This window comes from Anser anser (genome assembly GCF_964211835.1).
Source record: "Anser anser genome assembly, chromosome: Z".
NCBI lineage: Eukaryota > Metazoa > Chordata > Aves > Anseriformes > Anatidae > Anser > Anser anser.
Window position 1 is genome coordinate 88,057,722 of NC_139723.1, and position 18,372 is coordinate 88,076,093.

Here is an 18,372-nt window from a genome sequence, read left to right on the forward strand (position 1 = left end):
TATATACTCCAGAACGTATAAAAATGTGTAAAAAAATTCCTTTGTAGCCTAATTTAATTAGGGTGATCTTGTCAGCAGATCAGTCCTGTCTTCAAGACTGGGTTTCTGAGGCAGTAAAAAATACATGGCTAGGTACAAAGCCTGTTGTTTAGTAGCTTCAAAGTGGTTACACACTAGGCAAAAATGAGAAGTTTAAACCAGGGATGGCCCACACCTGTGTGCATGGAGTATACTTTATTATTAGCCAGATGCAGGAATGACTGCACGGACAGCTCTTCTGTTCTGGAACAGTCCTGATGGTACAGGTACTACAGAGTGACAAGGCTAGAGACAAACACAGTGCAGACATTGTCACCTTTAGCCTTCTGGATCTTACCAATGTTGTTTCAGCTTGCAGTTCCCCAGATCCTGCATTCCAGAAACACAGATCATCCCAGATGGGCTGACAGCCATTTATGATGAGTTGCTCTTCTTCCCCTTTCCAATCCAAAATAAACATCAGGCACAGTGACAAGGAAGGGGAAGGAGCAAAGTCAATGATAGAGAATATGAAGGAGAAGTGGGAGTGAAATGGTGGAAAGAGAAGCGCAGAAGACATGAAGCATGAGGAGCAAGGTGCTTCAAAGGTAGAAAAGGAAGGTGAGGGTTCAGACCCAAGCTAGGTCAGTACCATACGAAGGAGACTTTATTACCTTTATTGAGGGACAGCTCAAGCTGAGAGGTAAGGCCAAGAACACAAGTGAGAACACCATGTAGACACCCAATGAATACAAAGATATTGTTAACCCTGGTCCAGCATCAGCTATGCCAGAGCCGAGGTAATTCCTTCAAAACCACTTTTGTAGTGTCACACCCAGCAGTGCCACAGGTTCTGGGACCACGGTGCAGCAGCACTAGCTGTGACACTGCACAAATCCTGTTCTGCTGTGTAAGGTTTAGCTCAGTAGTACAGCTGTACTGATTTCAGTTATCACTTACCCCTGGAGGCAGCACAGCTGCATTCACATGCAAATCCATGAGCAAAAATGGATCTGCACCTGGAACCCATCCACCATGCACTTTCCTCAGCTGGTTCAGTGCCCTGAGCAGCCATGTGCTTATGCTGATTAGTCAGCTGGATAACATTACAAAGGCCCAGAAAAAAATTGCTTCAGGGGCTTGCAGTAGCCCCTAGTAGGAACTGTGTTATTTGGTAGCTATAGCAAAAAAATGCATACCCAGTCCTGCTAGTATCTAAAAGAAAAACATATTTTTCTGAGTTATTTGAAAGTGGAAAGACAGGTGGAAGATTTAAAAAGGAGGTATCCCCTGAAGCATCTCCTGTTTCTGTAAAACTGGCCACATCAGGAAAGAGCTGGCTTCAAGAGCTGATATGACATGCTTGCACCCTTTGGCTCTCATGGACAGGCATGGAAGGGAAAGCTTCACTTGGTTGGAAAGTCTTGTTGAATCCTGAAGTCGTTGAATCCTGAAGCTTGTCTACTGAATGCCCCTAACAACAGGTCATGGTGGCCCGTCTTGAACACTAGACTGCTGCTGAAGTCCACTTTGGTGGAAGAAAAGACTTAACTGTTTTCATTTCCACATTCATAGATTTGATCACTTTCTTGCTGGCACATGCAATAGCATCGCTAACTTTGGGGGATTTTTTTTTTTTTGGCACAAATTTAGATGCACAAGGCATCTATAAGACCAATAAGCATTAAAACTAACAAGGGACATTGTTCTGCCACTGTTGCAAAACAAGCCACTTCAGTCGTCCATCAACGTAGCCAGAATCCAGCAGCAACAGAAAGGCTCCCAAAGCCAGCATTCTGCTGTCCAAGACTTATTAAATCAAAGAAAAAAGAGGAAAATCCTTCCCCTCCCTCATTATGCCTGCTGCCTAGGAAGCTTGTACCAGTATTGCTTGCCCTTCCCCTGATTACTGGTACAGCAATTTTTCTTATTTGAAGAACATCTTACGCTCTTTCTCTCTTCCTACTCAGTGAACATATGTGCTGCTTGTCTGAGCACAATATCCGTATTATATCAACAGAAAGAGCAGGAGATTAGGTGTTTCATTTTGGACTAGTTCTACAATTTGCAGTGTCACCACAGCTTATTCCACATCATTCATTCTTTTAGAGATGCAAAACATCTATCACCACTGCTGATACTTCACTGGTGGAATGGTAGTACAGGCTCTCTAGGTTCCACTTGTAATATTACTATGGAAATCCATTTAAAATATTTGGTCAAACATCCATGTGTGCAAACAGTTCCTACCTTCCCCTAGTGCTCTGTGCCAGGAGACAGCAGCACAGATTAATCCTCTCTCCTTATTATTACTACTGTGCTCTCAAAACTCAAAAATAAAAAGTTATTTATTGAGGCTTTTATTATAGAGCGACATGACCCTTACAACACCCACACAAGTATTAGATATACTGAAGTTTCCTTAAGAGGAAAGAAAGAAAAAAAAAAGAAATGAAGATATAACAAAGATGTATTTCTGCAGTTCACTGTTAGGTTACATGAGGTTAAGCTGCAGGAGTTATTTTGAAAAGTTCCCCCAGTAAGAATTGCATGTGATTTTCTCTTACTATTTGGTTTATAAGGAATCGACTGGGAAACATACTTTTTTCTAATTGTGTCCTCTATTTTGCATCTACTTCAAGTGGATAAACATTAGAGGCACAGCATTTGAAATGAATCTACTGCCTTCAAAAATTGTGGAGGCCTAAGGCCAAGCAATCTGTAAAGCTAGTGTGTGCATAAGGGCTGGGATTACTTAGCAAAGTGCTGCAATGATTTATTCATCCAAGACTAGCTATTCATAGATTCAAATCCTGAAACTTAGCAGTCTGACTTTTTTAATTTTGAAACTTGGAATGAAGAATAATGTAACTTTTATGGCAAGGACCTATCTTCCTGCACAGATTAAAAAATGTTACCGTCATTTTGGTTAAAAGTTTCTCAAATCTCCAGTCTTACAGAAAAGACTCCAGACATACCTCCCCATATTTCAGGACCAGGCTGACTGTTTTCTATACCCAACAACTTTGTCCTTGTGGGTAGGATTGCTATTTAAGATCTAAAGCTGGCACCATGATCTGCAGCTGATTCCAGCAGCTCTGCACTGGTTTTCAAAAGCCCAAACTCAGCTGCCTTCCTGAATCCATTCGGGACTGAGGTACTCTAATTCAGTCATTGTCACCTTTGAGCACTTCTGACCACTCAGGGAAAATTTTCAAAAGTCTCAAGGCTCAATTTCAAAAGGGAACGAGGCAGACAACTTCAACTGAGCAATAAGGCTCTAAGTATACCATATACTTTTTGGAAAAAAAGATCTAATTACATGCTTAATATTTTGCAGATGTGGACCTATACTCTGAAATCCCTTTGGTGTTCTTGAAAATGTTTCCTCTGCAGCTTAGCTATTTTTTAATGTGCTTAAAACCGGGAAAGAACGGGTAAAATTATCAGTTTATTTATAGGGACACATACCTCTAAAAACTCAGTATCTCTATGACATTCATGTGATGAATTATTTCTGAAGAAGGAACATCCTGTAGAAGCTTTGTTGGCCCTCCATTCTTGAGTGTTTTATCATTGTTAGTCTGTATAACAGAAGTTAAACCACAAAGCATTAGCGTTTCAGTCTAAACTACAGTACAGCCCTATGAAGAGCATAACATTTTAAAATTGCTATTAGGATACAATGCAATTTATCTATTCTGTATGTGCTTAGGAATACCAATTAAAATAATAACACAACTGCTAAGAACAAGAATTAATCTGTAAATGCTCCTTAAAAAACAGGTTCTAGTTTCTGCCTTGCTGATATATCTGCTGGGACTGGAATACAAATTCATTTGATTTGCTTACAGACAGTGCTTTGGTTTCATTATGTAAAAGACAAAAACCAGAATTTGGCTCAGATTAAAACACTGTCTGTAAAACAGATAGCTCTTTCTCCCGTTCATCTCAATGGGCCATTAAATGTAGAGCCCAATGCGAATGCTGTTTACCCTACTGCCAGCTATGACTTCTCTGCTTGTCATTTTGCAGACAGCCAGCTGATGCATATTAGTAACACAGGTACACCAAGGTAAAACCATAGTTCTACAAGGTCAACCTTTCCTGTGCCACTGAAGTCAACTGACATTAATAGGACCAAACCTTGTCCTCCCAGTCCGGTTTCATGGCCCAGACCTTTATACAAAGTTGAGATCACATGCACTCAGCTTTCATTCTTTTTCAAATAGCATTTTCAGCTACTCCCTGGTACCAGATATATATTTATGTTCTGTAACAGCAAGACTAAAGTGAATAGAGTGCCTAATTATCAGTCTAAAAAGGACAGCAAATATTAATAAAGTCTTTTTAAAGTCTTTTTTTTCCCTTTTCTTTTCAAAAATCTGATGTGAAAATTTAGAGACAGCCAGACAACTGGTCTGTTAATCACTATTTCCCATCTGTTTCCAATGTGCACACTGGAGTTCTCTCAGTATCACTATCAGACTATCTAAATTTTAAACTCTTCATGTTGTGACCCAGAAGTGTCAGTCAGGAACTGGGGATGTTTTTGAGGGACCTGCAAATACAAGGTATTGCTGCTACACACTTCCCACCTGTCAGACAAACCAGACACAGGTGGGCTGAACAACAGACAGCTGAGCAAGTGTGAAACAGGACAGGGCAGCAAGGAAACAAATAAAAGGCAAAGACTCAACTCTACTTCCTCTGGATATGCTGAAGAGCAATGATCTGCGAGTACTATGACAGAGCAAGGTTTTAAAACTTGTCGAGATGGCTTTAAACTGAGATAATCATTTAAGCATTTTCTACTTTTGGTTACTATTAATGTATAATTATTTCACTCTAATTGCACATGTAGCTGAACTCAAGGGCAATGACTGAATTTTAACAGGATCATGTGCATTATTATAACTGAAGCTTTTGTTCTATTACAAAAAAAAAAAAAAAAAGAGTGCTCTAAAACAGTGTATTTCTAGGTTTTCCTATAGAATGGTTTGGGCCAGAAGGGACCATAAGGATCTAATTCCACACCCCTTGCCACAGGCTGCTCAAAGCCCCATCCAACCTGGCCTTAAATGCTTTCAGGGATGGTGCAACCTGCTCCAGTGCCTCCCCACCCTCAGAGTAAAGAATTTCTTCCGAATATCTAATCTAAATCCACCCTTTTGTAGTTGAAAACCATTACTCCTTGTGCTATCATGACACTCCCTGACAGAGTCCCTCCCCAGCTTTCCTGTAGGCACCCTTTAGGCACTGAAAGGTTGCAATGAGGTCTTCCTGGAGCCTTCTCTTCTCCAGGCTTAACACCCCCAGCTCCCTCAGCCTGTCTTTGTAGGAGAGGTGCTCCAGCCCCTTGATTATCTTTGTGGCCTCCTCTGGACTCACTCTAGTATGTCCATGTCCTTCTTTTGCTGGGCCCCCAGAGCTGTCCACAGTGCTCCAGGTGGGGTCTCACAAGAGTGAAGGGGTCTCATCAGTAGTGAACACACCAGGTAAATGAAGCATGGTGATGTTTTTAGGCAGGCATAAAATATCAACAAAACTAATTCTCTGAGGTTGCAATGGGAGGTTGGTTTCTCAATGGTTTCTCTTACTTTCTCTTAGATACCAGGAATATCAGGAAGCAGAACACTTCAGAGGAGAAAGGGGAGCAAACTTCCTTCCCAAAGATGAACAAGCATGAGCTGGCTACTTTAGAAAGCTAGGGAACTACTTTTCAGCTCCTACATGAAAGACAGAAAAGGGTACTTCAGGTAACGTAAGGGTGGCCTGCAAACACACGCATGCGCATGTGCACACACAGCATCTGGATCAGGCAATAATCCTTGAGTGAGCCTTTTCCATTTACAGGAGGGCATGGGGGAATTCAAGCTCCACAGCTAGGTCAGGCCTCTCTTATGGTTTTATGCAGGGTTCTTACAGTGTTCCCTGGCTCTGATATGCAAGCAGCCTCCTAAACTGGATGGGTTACACTGTCCAGCACGCTATTGACATGTATGGATACAGAAGAACTGGAAAGCCTTGTGGAAGACCCTCTATCCCACTTTGGTACTCCTCATTGATGGAAAGTTGTCTGGAGCAAAGCTCTTGCTCAGAACCTCTCCCACCATGACAGAAGGGGAAGGGTTTACCCTATGTAGGCTACCCAGTGAAAGAGTTGGCCTAAAAGCGTGGTCCCCCAGGCTGGGTGTCTCCAGCTTCCTGCTAACTGCCTGGCACTGACATGCATGCCCCTGGCTGACCCAGTGGTTCCAGCTGGAACACAGCAGGGCTCCTGGTATGCCCCATCCCTAGCAGCTTCTCTTCCCTACCAGAGCTAGCTAGAACTGCAAGAAGCAATCAGGATCACAGTGCAGAATTCCAGACACAAATAAGTGATGCACTGATTGCTGTCAGATGGCAGTGGAAAGTGGCTTGCTGCTATCCTCATTGCTAGGTGCACTCTGGCCATACACTGTCTCATTCCCTCATAGGCACCGACGTCCTTCCAGCTGAGAGAGAGAGGTGGGTAAACCCAGGCTGGGTCCTGGTCTGACCAACAGAGAAGCCAGAGCAATGGGACTTCCCTGGGAACATCTCTTCCCCACAGGACAGCCGGTGCCAATAAGACCATCTGCCTCATCTGAGCCACCTCCCCTTCTGCCTGCTGTGCTTGGTAACTCCTTCAGAACTTCTGCTCTGTACCCTCTTCTACCTCCAGTTCCTCGTGATACTTCGGATTCTCTACAGCAGCACAGCGTTGTCATTCACTTTTCTTTTGAAATGAATGAATCCCCTTCCTCAGTGCAATGAAATTGTTTTGCCAAGGTTTTATTCTCAGTGTTTTGTCCCAGACTTCAGTCACTCTCTCCTAAGTTTCCACCTTTCTTTTGCATTTTCTATGTAAAAACTCATCTTTCAAATAGTCTTCCACACATTTTGTTTCACATTTTACTACAATACCACTCAAACTTCTGCAGTGCTGTTTTGTAGCTGGTCTCCTCCGCCTAAGTTAACAGAAAATGAATAGAAACTCAAATGTTTCATAACAGCCCTGAAGAACTCCATCCCATGTAACACTGGAAGTTTAAAATGCAGATGTTTGTCTGACAGTCTCTGCTTCCTTTACTCTGAATGGAGAGGAATAGGCACTTTTTTACACATTTTACACCTATTCTCACATTTTACACCTATTTTAGGTGTTTGTTTTTCATGTGGCCTGTACGTTGCTCTAAATTGTATTGACAAGACCTTCATTAATTGTAAAGGGAGCACAGGATGACAAGTCTAAATGTTTACATCTAAACAGTAGCCAGGTAAGTTTCTTCTCCTAGTGTCAACTACTCCCCACCAGTTTCTTTCTTATTTGGCACCCACTGCTTATCAATGCAAAGTAGAACTATTTTGAAAACACTTATCTTCCTCAGCACTGATGGGACTCTTGCACTCCGGGCTTCCATACAGGTAATGGGTTCCCAGCACCACTGTTATTTGGTAGTCACACAGGGATAAGAAGTGTGACAACGTTTGGTGTTTGTACTGTTTGTATTGTAAGTGTAGGCACTGCAGGTTGGGTTTTCAACTGACGATGCCCACTAAACCTGCTGCAGTCCATGCATAGTTCCCTCCTTTGACTGCAAATCTCCACATAAGCTACACTTCCATATAACGGAGCACAGTATCTTTTTCCAGTTCTGGCCCTGTCCAGACATTCTGGATATATCGTGACTCCTTAATAGTCACATGCTGGCCAAAGGTACCTTTCATGTTCCTTCAGAAACAACTCTCACATAAAAGCCCTTGTACTTATTTGAGTTGAAAATGTTTCAAGTTATTGAAATAATCTCCATCTGTAATGGCTTATTCCAGATGCTAGCTGTTTGGCAACATGCAGACTTCAGACCTCTATCTTACGATAGGATTGGTGCAAGTGCAAAAGGACTGTGCCACAGGGTTAGCTGTACAGTCAAAGAAGCTTTTCTGGGAAGCAAGGAGTTCTACGGAGAATCACACATTGTCCGTTTTTAAGTTGATGACATCACTTTGTGAGAAACTTAAAGATCCTAGCTATCTTTATGTGGGACAGAAGGCACAAATGTCCAATCGTGAATGACTGTCTTGTATTGAAAGACATATAGGTAGAGAAAAATATTATCAGAATAGAAATACAGCAGTACTACAACATGCAAAGATCTGGGAGAGAAAACAACTTTTCCAGAGCAGCCTGAACAACAATACTGTGCAAAACTTTTACTAAGTGGCATCTTAAATATTTTGATGTTTACACTGCAGCTGAACCCACAGTCTCACAGGCACAGACACACAGAAGGGAAGATGTTCTCCAGCAACCCACGGTGCACTCCGAGGCCATGACTCAAAGCATACAGATACCGATACATAGAAGGGTTGTAAGACAATCCAGGCAGATGGCTTAATTTATCTTCAAAACCTTGCCCTATTTTTAAATCTCAGGTACCTACGCCATAGAATCAGCTCCTTTTTTTGTTGCTGGCATCAGCATCAGGATGACTTCAAAATAACGTCATTAGTAAAAGACCAACATTATCCTCCCATCAGAGCCTTGGTGCCTATCACTATTACATATCCTCAAGAGAAGTTTTCACAAGATGGGACAGTGCTACTTAATGCTCCGAAGATATGAAGTCTCTAGGTTCTCTTGCTTTCTTGGGCACTGTTTTCTTAATAGTCGGTGAGTTTGGTAGAGTTTTGCTTTTCGTGGATGTTGGTTTCCTCTGTTTTTGATGAGTGGATCGAAGAGATTTCAGCCCCAGCATCTCACAGTACTTATTGCACTGGTGGAGGGCTCTGAACTGCTCAATGAAGGAAATCGAGCAGTTGCCTTTAAAACCTTTGTATCTGTAGCAACAAAGAAAAAAACAAAGCCAAATGGGATTTCAAGATTAATTTTCAGCACAGGGGAGGCAGAGTATGACTGTTGACTCAAAAGCAACTTGACAATATTAAGCAAGTCTCTTCCACCCATGCTGTTCTGAGAAGCACTAACTCTTCCACAGATATGCAAAGTGAGCCATTAAAATGTGAAAGAAACCAGGTAATAAGCAGTGACAGAGGACGGAAAAGGGCTGAAAGGGCTTTGCTCCGCCTGGCTAGTCTTTTTCATTTTATTTCATTAGTAACACAATTGTCTGCTGGCTAACTTTTCCTTGGCAATATACAAATGAAATCCATCATACATCATTCTCTGTAAACAGTGTTTTTGACTACCAGGAAGAGACAAGGTTGCAGCAGGAGGTGTTGTCAGAACTGGAGGCTGTTTTCATCCAAGCATGTAAATAACTTCTCTGCTATGCTCTTCCCTCACTCAGGATTAGACTACAAGATCTCACGGAGCCAAGCCTCTTGGGGAAGAAGGATGTAAGGAGGGTTCCTCAAGAAAGCAGCCTCATCCAGCCTTCACAGTTCTCAAGCCACCAACTATCTCCCATTGCTACCTCTCCCTTCTTCAGCAGGCTAGAAAAGCCAGGGAGTAGACAGAGCACATACTTCCCTCTTCTGGTTGCTGTCTTTCCTTCTGGTACCTGCTTTTTAAGCTGTATCAGCATTTCAAAGGCTGCAGCAGCTTTTTAAAAGCTGCATCTGCTTTTTGAAGGAGTCATTTTTGGCCAGATTGACAGGGCAGAAAAGGGAGGAGAAACACCAGGGTGCTCTTCTTGTCTGGTAATCTTAATAAGCTCATCTTCTACCCTATTCTCTTGGTTCACTGGACATACAAAGTCTGCAGATGTATATTGTGAGTTATCACTGCACAAAACAAACAAAAAGATTTAGCACTGAAATTAACACCACATGATCCCTGCACAGCATTCCAGAGAACTTATTTTCTCATGTAGATTGCACAGTGTTTAAGAAAATACCATTGCTCTGAGACATTCAAACTCTTAGATGGATAAACATCTTTATTGCAACACATTTTGCCAAATTTTCTCCTAAAAAAGAATGGTGCCAGTGATGAAAATATAATGAAATTCCTTATAAAAAAGGGGGGGATGGTATCTGTCTCCACATCTGCCCAGCACAGAAGTGCTGCCTGATGCCCCATCCCTGGAAGTGCCCAAGGCCAGGCTGGAAGAGGCTTTGAGAAACCTGATCTAGTGGGAGGTGTCCCTGCCCACGGCAGGAGGCTTGGACCTACCTGGTCTTTGAGGTCCCTTCCAGCCCAAACCGCTCTATGACTCTATGACTATACCGGAGGCTCAGTAAGAGAAGGAAGTGTTCTCTTGCTTCTCTGGGGAAGTAATAGACTTCAGACCTTATACTGGAGCTCCTTTACTACAGCCATCAGCAGAACATAATTTTCCCAGACAAACCTGACTGTGCTTAGGAAGAAAATCTTATCAAGCATTGATGGTGACTCCAGAAACTACTCAGAGCAGAGCAACACGCTGCCAGCAAATGGCAATAACTTAGACTGAAGTATTCTGATTAATTTACCATGAATATTCAATGAACCATTGGATCTTTCCAGTGAGTGCCAGTGGCAACAAATAATTCAAGCAGCTGTTGTTACAACACCTTGCACAGTCATGGTGTGTCACTGCTGGATGCTGCAGCAGCATGTGTAAAACAGATGCAGCTGCCAATTACCTATCTGAGCAGATAAGGAGCTCTGTGCAGCCTTTGGGTAGCATCTGCTTATTTTGGTATCTGAAGTTTTCCATTTCTGCTGCAAGACTGAGTGAGAGCCATCATTTCTCCTGCAGTTTGTGTAGGTGTTTTCTGCTGAGCTGGCAGAAACATTAATGATAAAGAACATTCAGGGCTAGCAGTTCAATAAGAAGTTTCGCTGCAGTGGATAATGGTTATTCTAATTTGTGGCTGCACCACACACTTTCTTGTTCTCATTTGTTCTTCTTTGGTGGCCATTTTATTGCAGCTAAAGGAAATCTCTTCAAGGGGTTTTCTCCCTCACAGAAAGCTCAAGTGCTACAAAATTCTGAAAATATTCTTTTATTTGTGGAAATAATCTTGACATGAAAAAGTTGAGCAAAAATATCCCACTTTTCTCATTAAATAAATAAAGGTCTGTCCAAATTGCTTTCCCATCTGTATTTAGTATTTGTCACTTCCTCTATGTCTTTGAAGGAATGTCTAGACAAAGAGCAGTAACAGTAGCTTTTGCTCATACAATACTATAAAAGGCACTTTAAATGAGCAACTGAATGCTCTAACTAACTTTAGCTTTAGGGTTCAACAAATATTACCGATATTTTTGGTAAAAGAGATAAGAATATAAATATCTTGTGAACAAGGGGCAGGACATTTATATTAAAAACATCATTTCACTAGCTTTACTCCTAAATAGTCATCTTCATTTCCCTTCTCTTAGAATAACAGATTTGCATTTGATCTTGTGGCTACAGATGGGGCGTAGGTAACACCCTCTGTCCATTTTGGAAGCCGAGAGGCATGACTGAGCCTAGCCTGGCTCTGCAGCATGCAAACAGCTCCAGTTCTTACAGTGGGCCATAGGAAACTAATCTAGAGATGTGAGACCAAAGCTTTGCATCTGAGATCTCCCAGCTGTTTGCTTCTTGTCACTGATTCCACACAGCCCTCCCTGGATGCTTCCAGACTGCATCATTTTTCTGTACAGGCATAATGAACACAGCCCTGTTGTAATTTGGCAGGACTTGTGAGCTTAATTCAAACCATTCCGTGCTGTTATAGCTTCTGGTATGTGTAATAGGGAGAAGGTCTGCATTAGTGAATGTCTTCTAAATTGCATGGTCCATATTGCTCTCATGTGTTCTGCATTCAGTAACACCAGCCTACTGACTATTTCGAGCCATGAAAAATAGGTCTCCTCTTTTACACAACTTTCTCTCTTAATTCACTGACTGGATGACTGGTAAACAAAACACAGACAGAATTCCAGCTCTCAAAGCTGGCAACTGGGGTCCGGCCCAGACCAAATTCTCCTTAAATGAGAAGGGTGACTGCTGAATTTGTCTCCAGGCTTAAACTCCCCAATGCCTGTCATTGCCATGTTGGGTCAAGCCAAACCCATCACTGTCTTGAAACCAGACAGATTTTCAGATCCACTCCTGGCAAACAGCACTCCTGTTCATCATCATGACTGTGGGTCACTGTTTCTGTTTCCTTCATCTTTTTGTTCACCATTCTTGGATAAATACCTGGACAATTTGCACAGCTGCTAAACTGGTTCACTGCCCACACTTAAAAGCCAGTCACCAGGTTGTACTATTTTTGTATATGTTCAAAGAATGTACTAAATATCTTATTTAAAGGAGTATTTCCTGACTCTGGTGCACCCCAGTGGCTACTTCAAAAAAATACTTTCCAGGCTTTCCTGATTCTAGTTAGGCTTCACCTTCTATTGACAGAAACTGTATTGCAGCTACTTCACTGCACTGGATAAACTACATTTTGCTTGTCAGTTCTTTTGCTTTCCTATTCACTGGTAAAACAGCCACAGAAAGGATAAAAGATCAGAATTATGTTGAAGGATGTTAATTGTTGAAAACATCAACCTCTCCACATGAAAGAAGAGAAAGATAAAGACAAAGGATACATAAATACTCATTCTGAAATGTTTGTTCAGACCTGGAATATGAGTCTGAACCAAAAAATAAAAAATTAATGGCAATGAGCAATTCTGAATATAGGTATGAAATTTTAATATATGCTGTTTATTATGCTTGGTTTACAAGAAGCACTGGGGGAAAAATAATGACCATGAATTATTCATGACAGTTGCCATATTTGCTTTTGCAAAGCCATCAATAACAGTTTGTATCATGACATTAGATTATTTGTCAGCTTGATTACACTATGAGCACAGAGGCTGGAAGGGGGGCAATTTTTTTTCAGTTTCTTTTTTCCCTGGATCACGAGTTTAATTTTAGAGTGAAATTAGAATTGTATTTAATTTCCATCCCAAGAAGAAATAATACGATTTTCCTTACGTTCACCGAGGATCACAGAGGCATTTCCCAAGGATATTTTTGTTTTGCCTTGGTGTAATCAGTATATGCTTAGAGAACTGGAGAACCTAACTGTGATCAGTGAGGTCATAACCTCTGCAAGGAGTGGTTGATGGGGATTTGTATAGGCAATAGCAACTAAAAGTCAGCTTTGTGTCTTCTCTAACAATACTGTTAAAAACATAGCAGAATTGCACTATAAGTTCTGGTTAAGTATGACTATGCATGTTCTCCCCGACATGTAAGATAAAATCTCTCACTAGCATGGTTGTACACTACCAAAGGTAGCAATAACCTGTACTACAGATGAATTCTCTGTACTTGTTTTTCCCATCCAGGTTCATTGAATTAAAAAGCAAATGGCAGACTATTAATGCAGCAGTGTCCTTTCTGGGAAAGGAGCATGAAAGAAAGATACAGAACCAGAAATTATTTTTTGTCTTGTAGCAATATCATTAGCTATATGTCAAACAAAGTGATAATCAACATTTTTAAGAGGTTGTACATGAAGGGAATTTCTTTGTATATGACTGAGATGATCCTTACTACAGCTTGCATTGTATATTTGTTTTCTCACTTCACCTTCCTCTTCCTTAGTCCAATACGTGTTTTTATATGAGTAATTGCCCATAGTGAACTGGATGACATCAACTGAAGCCTTTCTATAGATCTCCTGATTCCAGAGAACAGTGTTGCCCAAATAAAGTTTTTATGACTTCTTTGTTTTACAACAGGACGATGAAATTTCATTTCAAATGATATTTCAACTGATTTCACTTTGGATCTACAGCTAAAAGAGTAAACCAATGTAAGTTTTGAAGGGATGCCAGCCTGCAAATGTTAAGGATTTTCCCAGAATATTCTGTTGTCATATTTTTAATAATCTAAAAGATGTTGTGAGGGATTTTCTCCCGTACCATGCGTGTATAGACAAGTTCCGTTTCAGTATAAGGACTGAGTACATGTGATCAAATCTGTTTTCTTCTATCAGTTTCTCAAGGAAGAATAAGAATTTAAAGCACCTGTCACACGCATTTACCCAGAAAGCTGTGTAGGATGCCAGGAAACAGAATGGTGACAATACAACACAGCCAAGTGTGTGTGTGTTGGGGGAAGAATAACATATAGTCATTGGAGAAAGAATGTGCTTACAGAAAACCATACTGGAAGGAGTACCTTTTCCTGGTGAAAAATTCTGTAGCCATTATGACTAAAGGGTTGAATCACTGCATGTTCCAGGATAACTTCGAACTGATAACACAAAGTACATCACTACAGTATGCGTTAAATCTCTGGATCTCACTGCAACATGATACTATTGGGGAAAACAAGATAGCATATTTAAGGTAAGAGGTAAGCCTCTGAATAAAAAAAATATTAACCAGAGTGCTTTTCATACTCTTTATCTTTGTTTCTCCCAAGAGGGAGATCTGGGAAACAGGCAAACCTGTGGGGTCACGGTGCTCTTGTTGCAATACAAGAGATGGGATAGATGGTGGTGACCATCCTTCCCCACAGTGGTAAATGCTGCATCTAGATTCTTCCCTCTGTACAGGAAAGAGCTGCCACTGGCTAGCATTTCAGGCAATAGTACAGATAAAGTGGACTACAGTAGGACCATGGCTATTTTGCTGCCCCCTGTCCACACAACCCCTTTCCCTTTCCAGCAGACAGCTGATTCGGATGGCTGCCTTCACTGCCTATTTCTGTCAGTGGCTCTGTTTATCTGTGATATGACCAGAAGCTTTAATTAACAGAAACCTAAGAGAAGTGAAAGAAAGTTAGAACATTAATGGCCTACATCTTTACGCCTATGCTTAAATCTTCCCAAAAGATCTGAAGCTATTACAAAACTACTAGGAAATGGACCTCCTTAAGTATTACGAAAAGATCTTTTGTTATAGCTCAGAATTATTGCCTTTGAGAGAGAAGGGCAAGACATACCAGAAAATCTCTTAACACACTTCCTCTTTATATCAGATAAGCGGTCTATACAAAGCTGAATAGACATCTTCCTTCCACCCATGCATCTGACAAGAACACAAGCTCAAGAAAAGTTAATGGTTACTGCCTACTATGAACTTGATAATCCTTTTGGGTCCCTTGCAACTCAGGATATTCTGTTCTGCTTTGCTATAGGCAGAAAAACTCAGAGAGTTCTAAGTTGAAAACAGAGCCTCTGTAAAAGCTTGTTTTGGAAATACATATTCTAAAGCATTGGCACTTTTGCTAGCTGCAAGAGGGATTTTAGCTTTGTTCCCTCATGTAGTCCCTGCACCATCCCTTTAATTTCCTTGCAAAAAGGACAACTCCTCTAGATCCCACAGTGGCAGATTTTCTCTCTTCTTCCAGTGGAACAGAGAAAGGGGAAAAGGGTCACCTGAGCTACTGGCAGCAGGATCTAGTAGTAGGGCTAGGTATGTATAAGCACTTGTATTTGCACTGGCTGGGGCAGGTGCTAGAGAGTGCAAGCTCGGCTCGAGCTCTGGCTCCAACAGCATGCTGGAATCAGAAACATTTCCTCTGTGGTCAGACGCTCCGGACAGCACAAAAAACAACAGGTCTTTCACTGTACCCCAGGCTGGAGCCAGTGTTGGCCCTGCTTTTTCAGCCCTACCTTCCTCCAGCTGACATACTAAGTAGCCTGTTTGTAAGTCACCTGAGACCTTGATTTCATTCTTGAGAAGCCCCGCGAATAAGCCTATTTTAACAGAGGCATAAAGCAAAAGCAAAGCCCAATCTACAGTGTAGATCCATCCCTTTAAACAAAACAAATGTGTTTCCCTTATAGAAGGGTTCCTGTAAACATGAAGAAAAAGAGGAGTTTAAAAGAATCTGATGCGTATTGCTTTCTTCCAAAGTTAAAGCAAGAATAAATTTCCAATGGACCCTCCCACAAAATATTTACACTATGAGGAGTTTGATGCATAAAGCAAAACCACGCTGTAGAGAAGCAATTTTTCACTCACCCTTTGGCCAGTGTTGCTATGCCAACATCAGTTAACTTCATTCCTACACCTACAAGACATCAAGGAAACAGAGTTTGTGTTACATTAGAATTTCTGCAGTATTTTCAAATTCAAAAAAGCCATATATAGAAGCTTTAAGTATTATTTCCTGATTCATTTTTTTTTTCATTTTAACTATTTGTCACCATTTTTTGAACATTTTAAAGTACCCCAATTAGAACCAGGATGTTTATGCTCTGTATCACTAGGAATTTTCTAGAAGTCAAACTCATTACAGTAATTTACAGATAGCAAAGTGACAAAGAGAGCATAACTTATTTCCTGTCTGGATAGTCACTGGCAGGGGGGGGATACACTTTCATCACTGCATTTTAAGAAAGATTTAGAATCTTCACTTATGCACCTGCCATGAGATGCCTATATTTATTTACGGGTTTATGTTTTTGGTGCTTTGCAAACTTGCACCACAACGTTTATCAGTAAGAATTTCACATTTGCTTTGCTAATCAACCTGGTCAGTCAACCTTGTTTTTACTTTTTGGATGAGAAAGCCCAAATCCCTTTCTACTTCAGTGTTTCCAAAAATTTTTTTTTTTTTTTCATTCTGTCCCTTTGTTTACTTCTTTATAGGCAAAAAACAGTTCTGTAGTATGCATTTTGTCTGTACAGGAAAACAATGGTCTCAAGACCATTTTCCTTGGAGAACACTCTCACAAATCCCAACTGGTATGCCTGAAAAATGCAGCCAAATATTCAAATGACAGGATGACCATAGAGGAAGGTTGTTTCTCTTCAGCAGCAGCAGGTATGTTGTCCTTTTGTGGCAACAATCACTGAAAACAATCATTGTACAGGTTCAGATACCATTTCTGTCATTTTCCTTCCCTCAGGCTAGGATGTTGTTCTTTCTTCTCCCTTTTAACTATTTCAGGGGCCTCATTTAGATGTTGCTGATTCCTGCTTTTTCATGTTAAACAATATGGGCAGTTTTTTAAGATTCCATATTTCTTTAGCCAGCATCTGCCTTGCTCTGTTTCAAATATACATATGCATATTGTGTTGGATACAGGCCCAGCATATGAGCAGGAGGAGGGAGTCACACCAAGAAGAGCATAAGGGCTGCATTTAGTGTACGTGAGGAGTGCACTTCGTCACCGTTCTTTTTTGGAAGGAATCTGCTTTTTCAAACCCAGCCAGGACCCAAATGTGGAGCAGTTGACACGTATTTAAATATAACAAAAAGTGAACGAGTAGGATGTTATTAAAAACTGAAATCTTTAAACCACAAGGCATTTCATTAATGTCTGGGAGGTGAGATAATAAGCCAGATGACTCAAATTGAGTGTTCTGATTTACTGAGAAGACGTGGAAGGACAACTCTCCCATTAAGAGTGTAAGATTTATTTTTCCCTTTTCCAAACTATTTTCTTACAACAATATAAGCTAGGTAAAAATTCCCTTTCTCTGTTGACTAGATGAATGTCATACTACTGCACAGGCCAATACATGTTTGCTGCTGCTACCACAGTAGGGAATTCATGCATTTATTTCTATTCCCTAGGGTAGCACACACACATACATAAATACAGTGCACTCAAAACAGGCTAGAAAAGTAAATATTCTTTCTCTCTCTCATATTTTTCACTCTGACCTGCATGAGATTCTTTATAAAAAGAGCACGTGCTATTTGAACAGTCTGAAAAATCTACACTTGTATTACTTCTCTGTTTGCTTTGCCAAAGGCACTTGCAAAGAGTAAGCCTCAGTGCCTAAATGATACTGAAACAGATTTCAGTGAAAATACATCTGATGTCCCCATTTAATAATTTGTCTGCCTCCTCTGGCACTATAGTAGCTTAAACTGCAATTTGAAGAATTATAAAAAGTTTTGTATAGCAGTTTGTTTTTAATCTTGAGGGATGGTTTTCATGAAACTAATCTTGTAGAGTTATTGTTATGTAGTTGTATTGCTGTGATGTCTCTGAGTCCACACACAGCCCTATATCTTTACTGTGGCAGCCATCACATAAACATCCACTGAAAATTCCAGTTATGAGACATTCTTGTTTGCATAACAGATTCAGATTGAGCATTGCTCCCAACTTCTTGCTGCTAAATGGCTCAAACAGTAACATACCGATGGAGAGGGAATCAGAGTGGCACACTACTTCTTCAATAAGGCACAAACAAGGATGACAAGGGCTGTGGGAAGTTACGGCAATTAAAACTTTTTCATCATGGTATCACAGAATGATTGAGGTTAGAAGGGACCTCTGAAGATCATCTAGTCCAACCTCCCTGCCAAGCAGGATCACCTACAGCACATTGCGCAGGATGGCATCCAGGCAGGTTTTGAATATCCCCAAAGGAGACTCCACAACCTCTCTGGGCAGCCTGTTCCAGTGCTCTGTCAC

The 18,372-nt window shown here is 41.0% G+C and overlaps 1 protein-coding gene across 12 annotated transcripts in view; it reads right to left on the reverse strand.

Annotated features, from left to right (window-relative positions):
* Positions 1-18,372, reverse strand: part of LOC310889344 (alpha-protein kinase 2-like) — an 89,366-nt gene that overhangs the window by 38,644 nt on the left and 32,350 nt on the right. For 4 of the 12 annotated variants that reach the window (XM_083816677.1, XM_083816676.1, XM_083816674.1 and 1 more), the window contains 3 exons: positions 15,959-16,007; positions 8,484-8,880; positions 377-3,602 (listed from right to left, as the gene is read on the reverse strand). In XM_083816677.1, coding sequence (XP_083672803.1) covers positions 8,646-8,880; positions 15,959-16,007 — 284 coding nt within the window. In that variant the 3' untranslated portion in view covers positions 377-3,602; positions 8,484-8,645. Of the gene's footprint in view, positions 1-376; positions 3,603-8,483; positions 8,881-14,165; positions 14,305-15,958; positions 16,008-18,372 lie in introns of those variants that run through there. The other 8 variants (XM_083816680.1, XM_083816678.1, XM_083816664.1 and 5 more) reach the window with 6 other exon arrangements.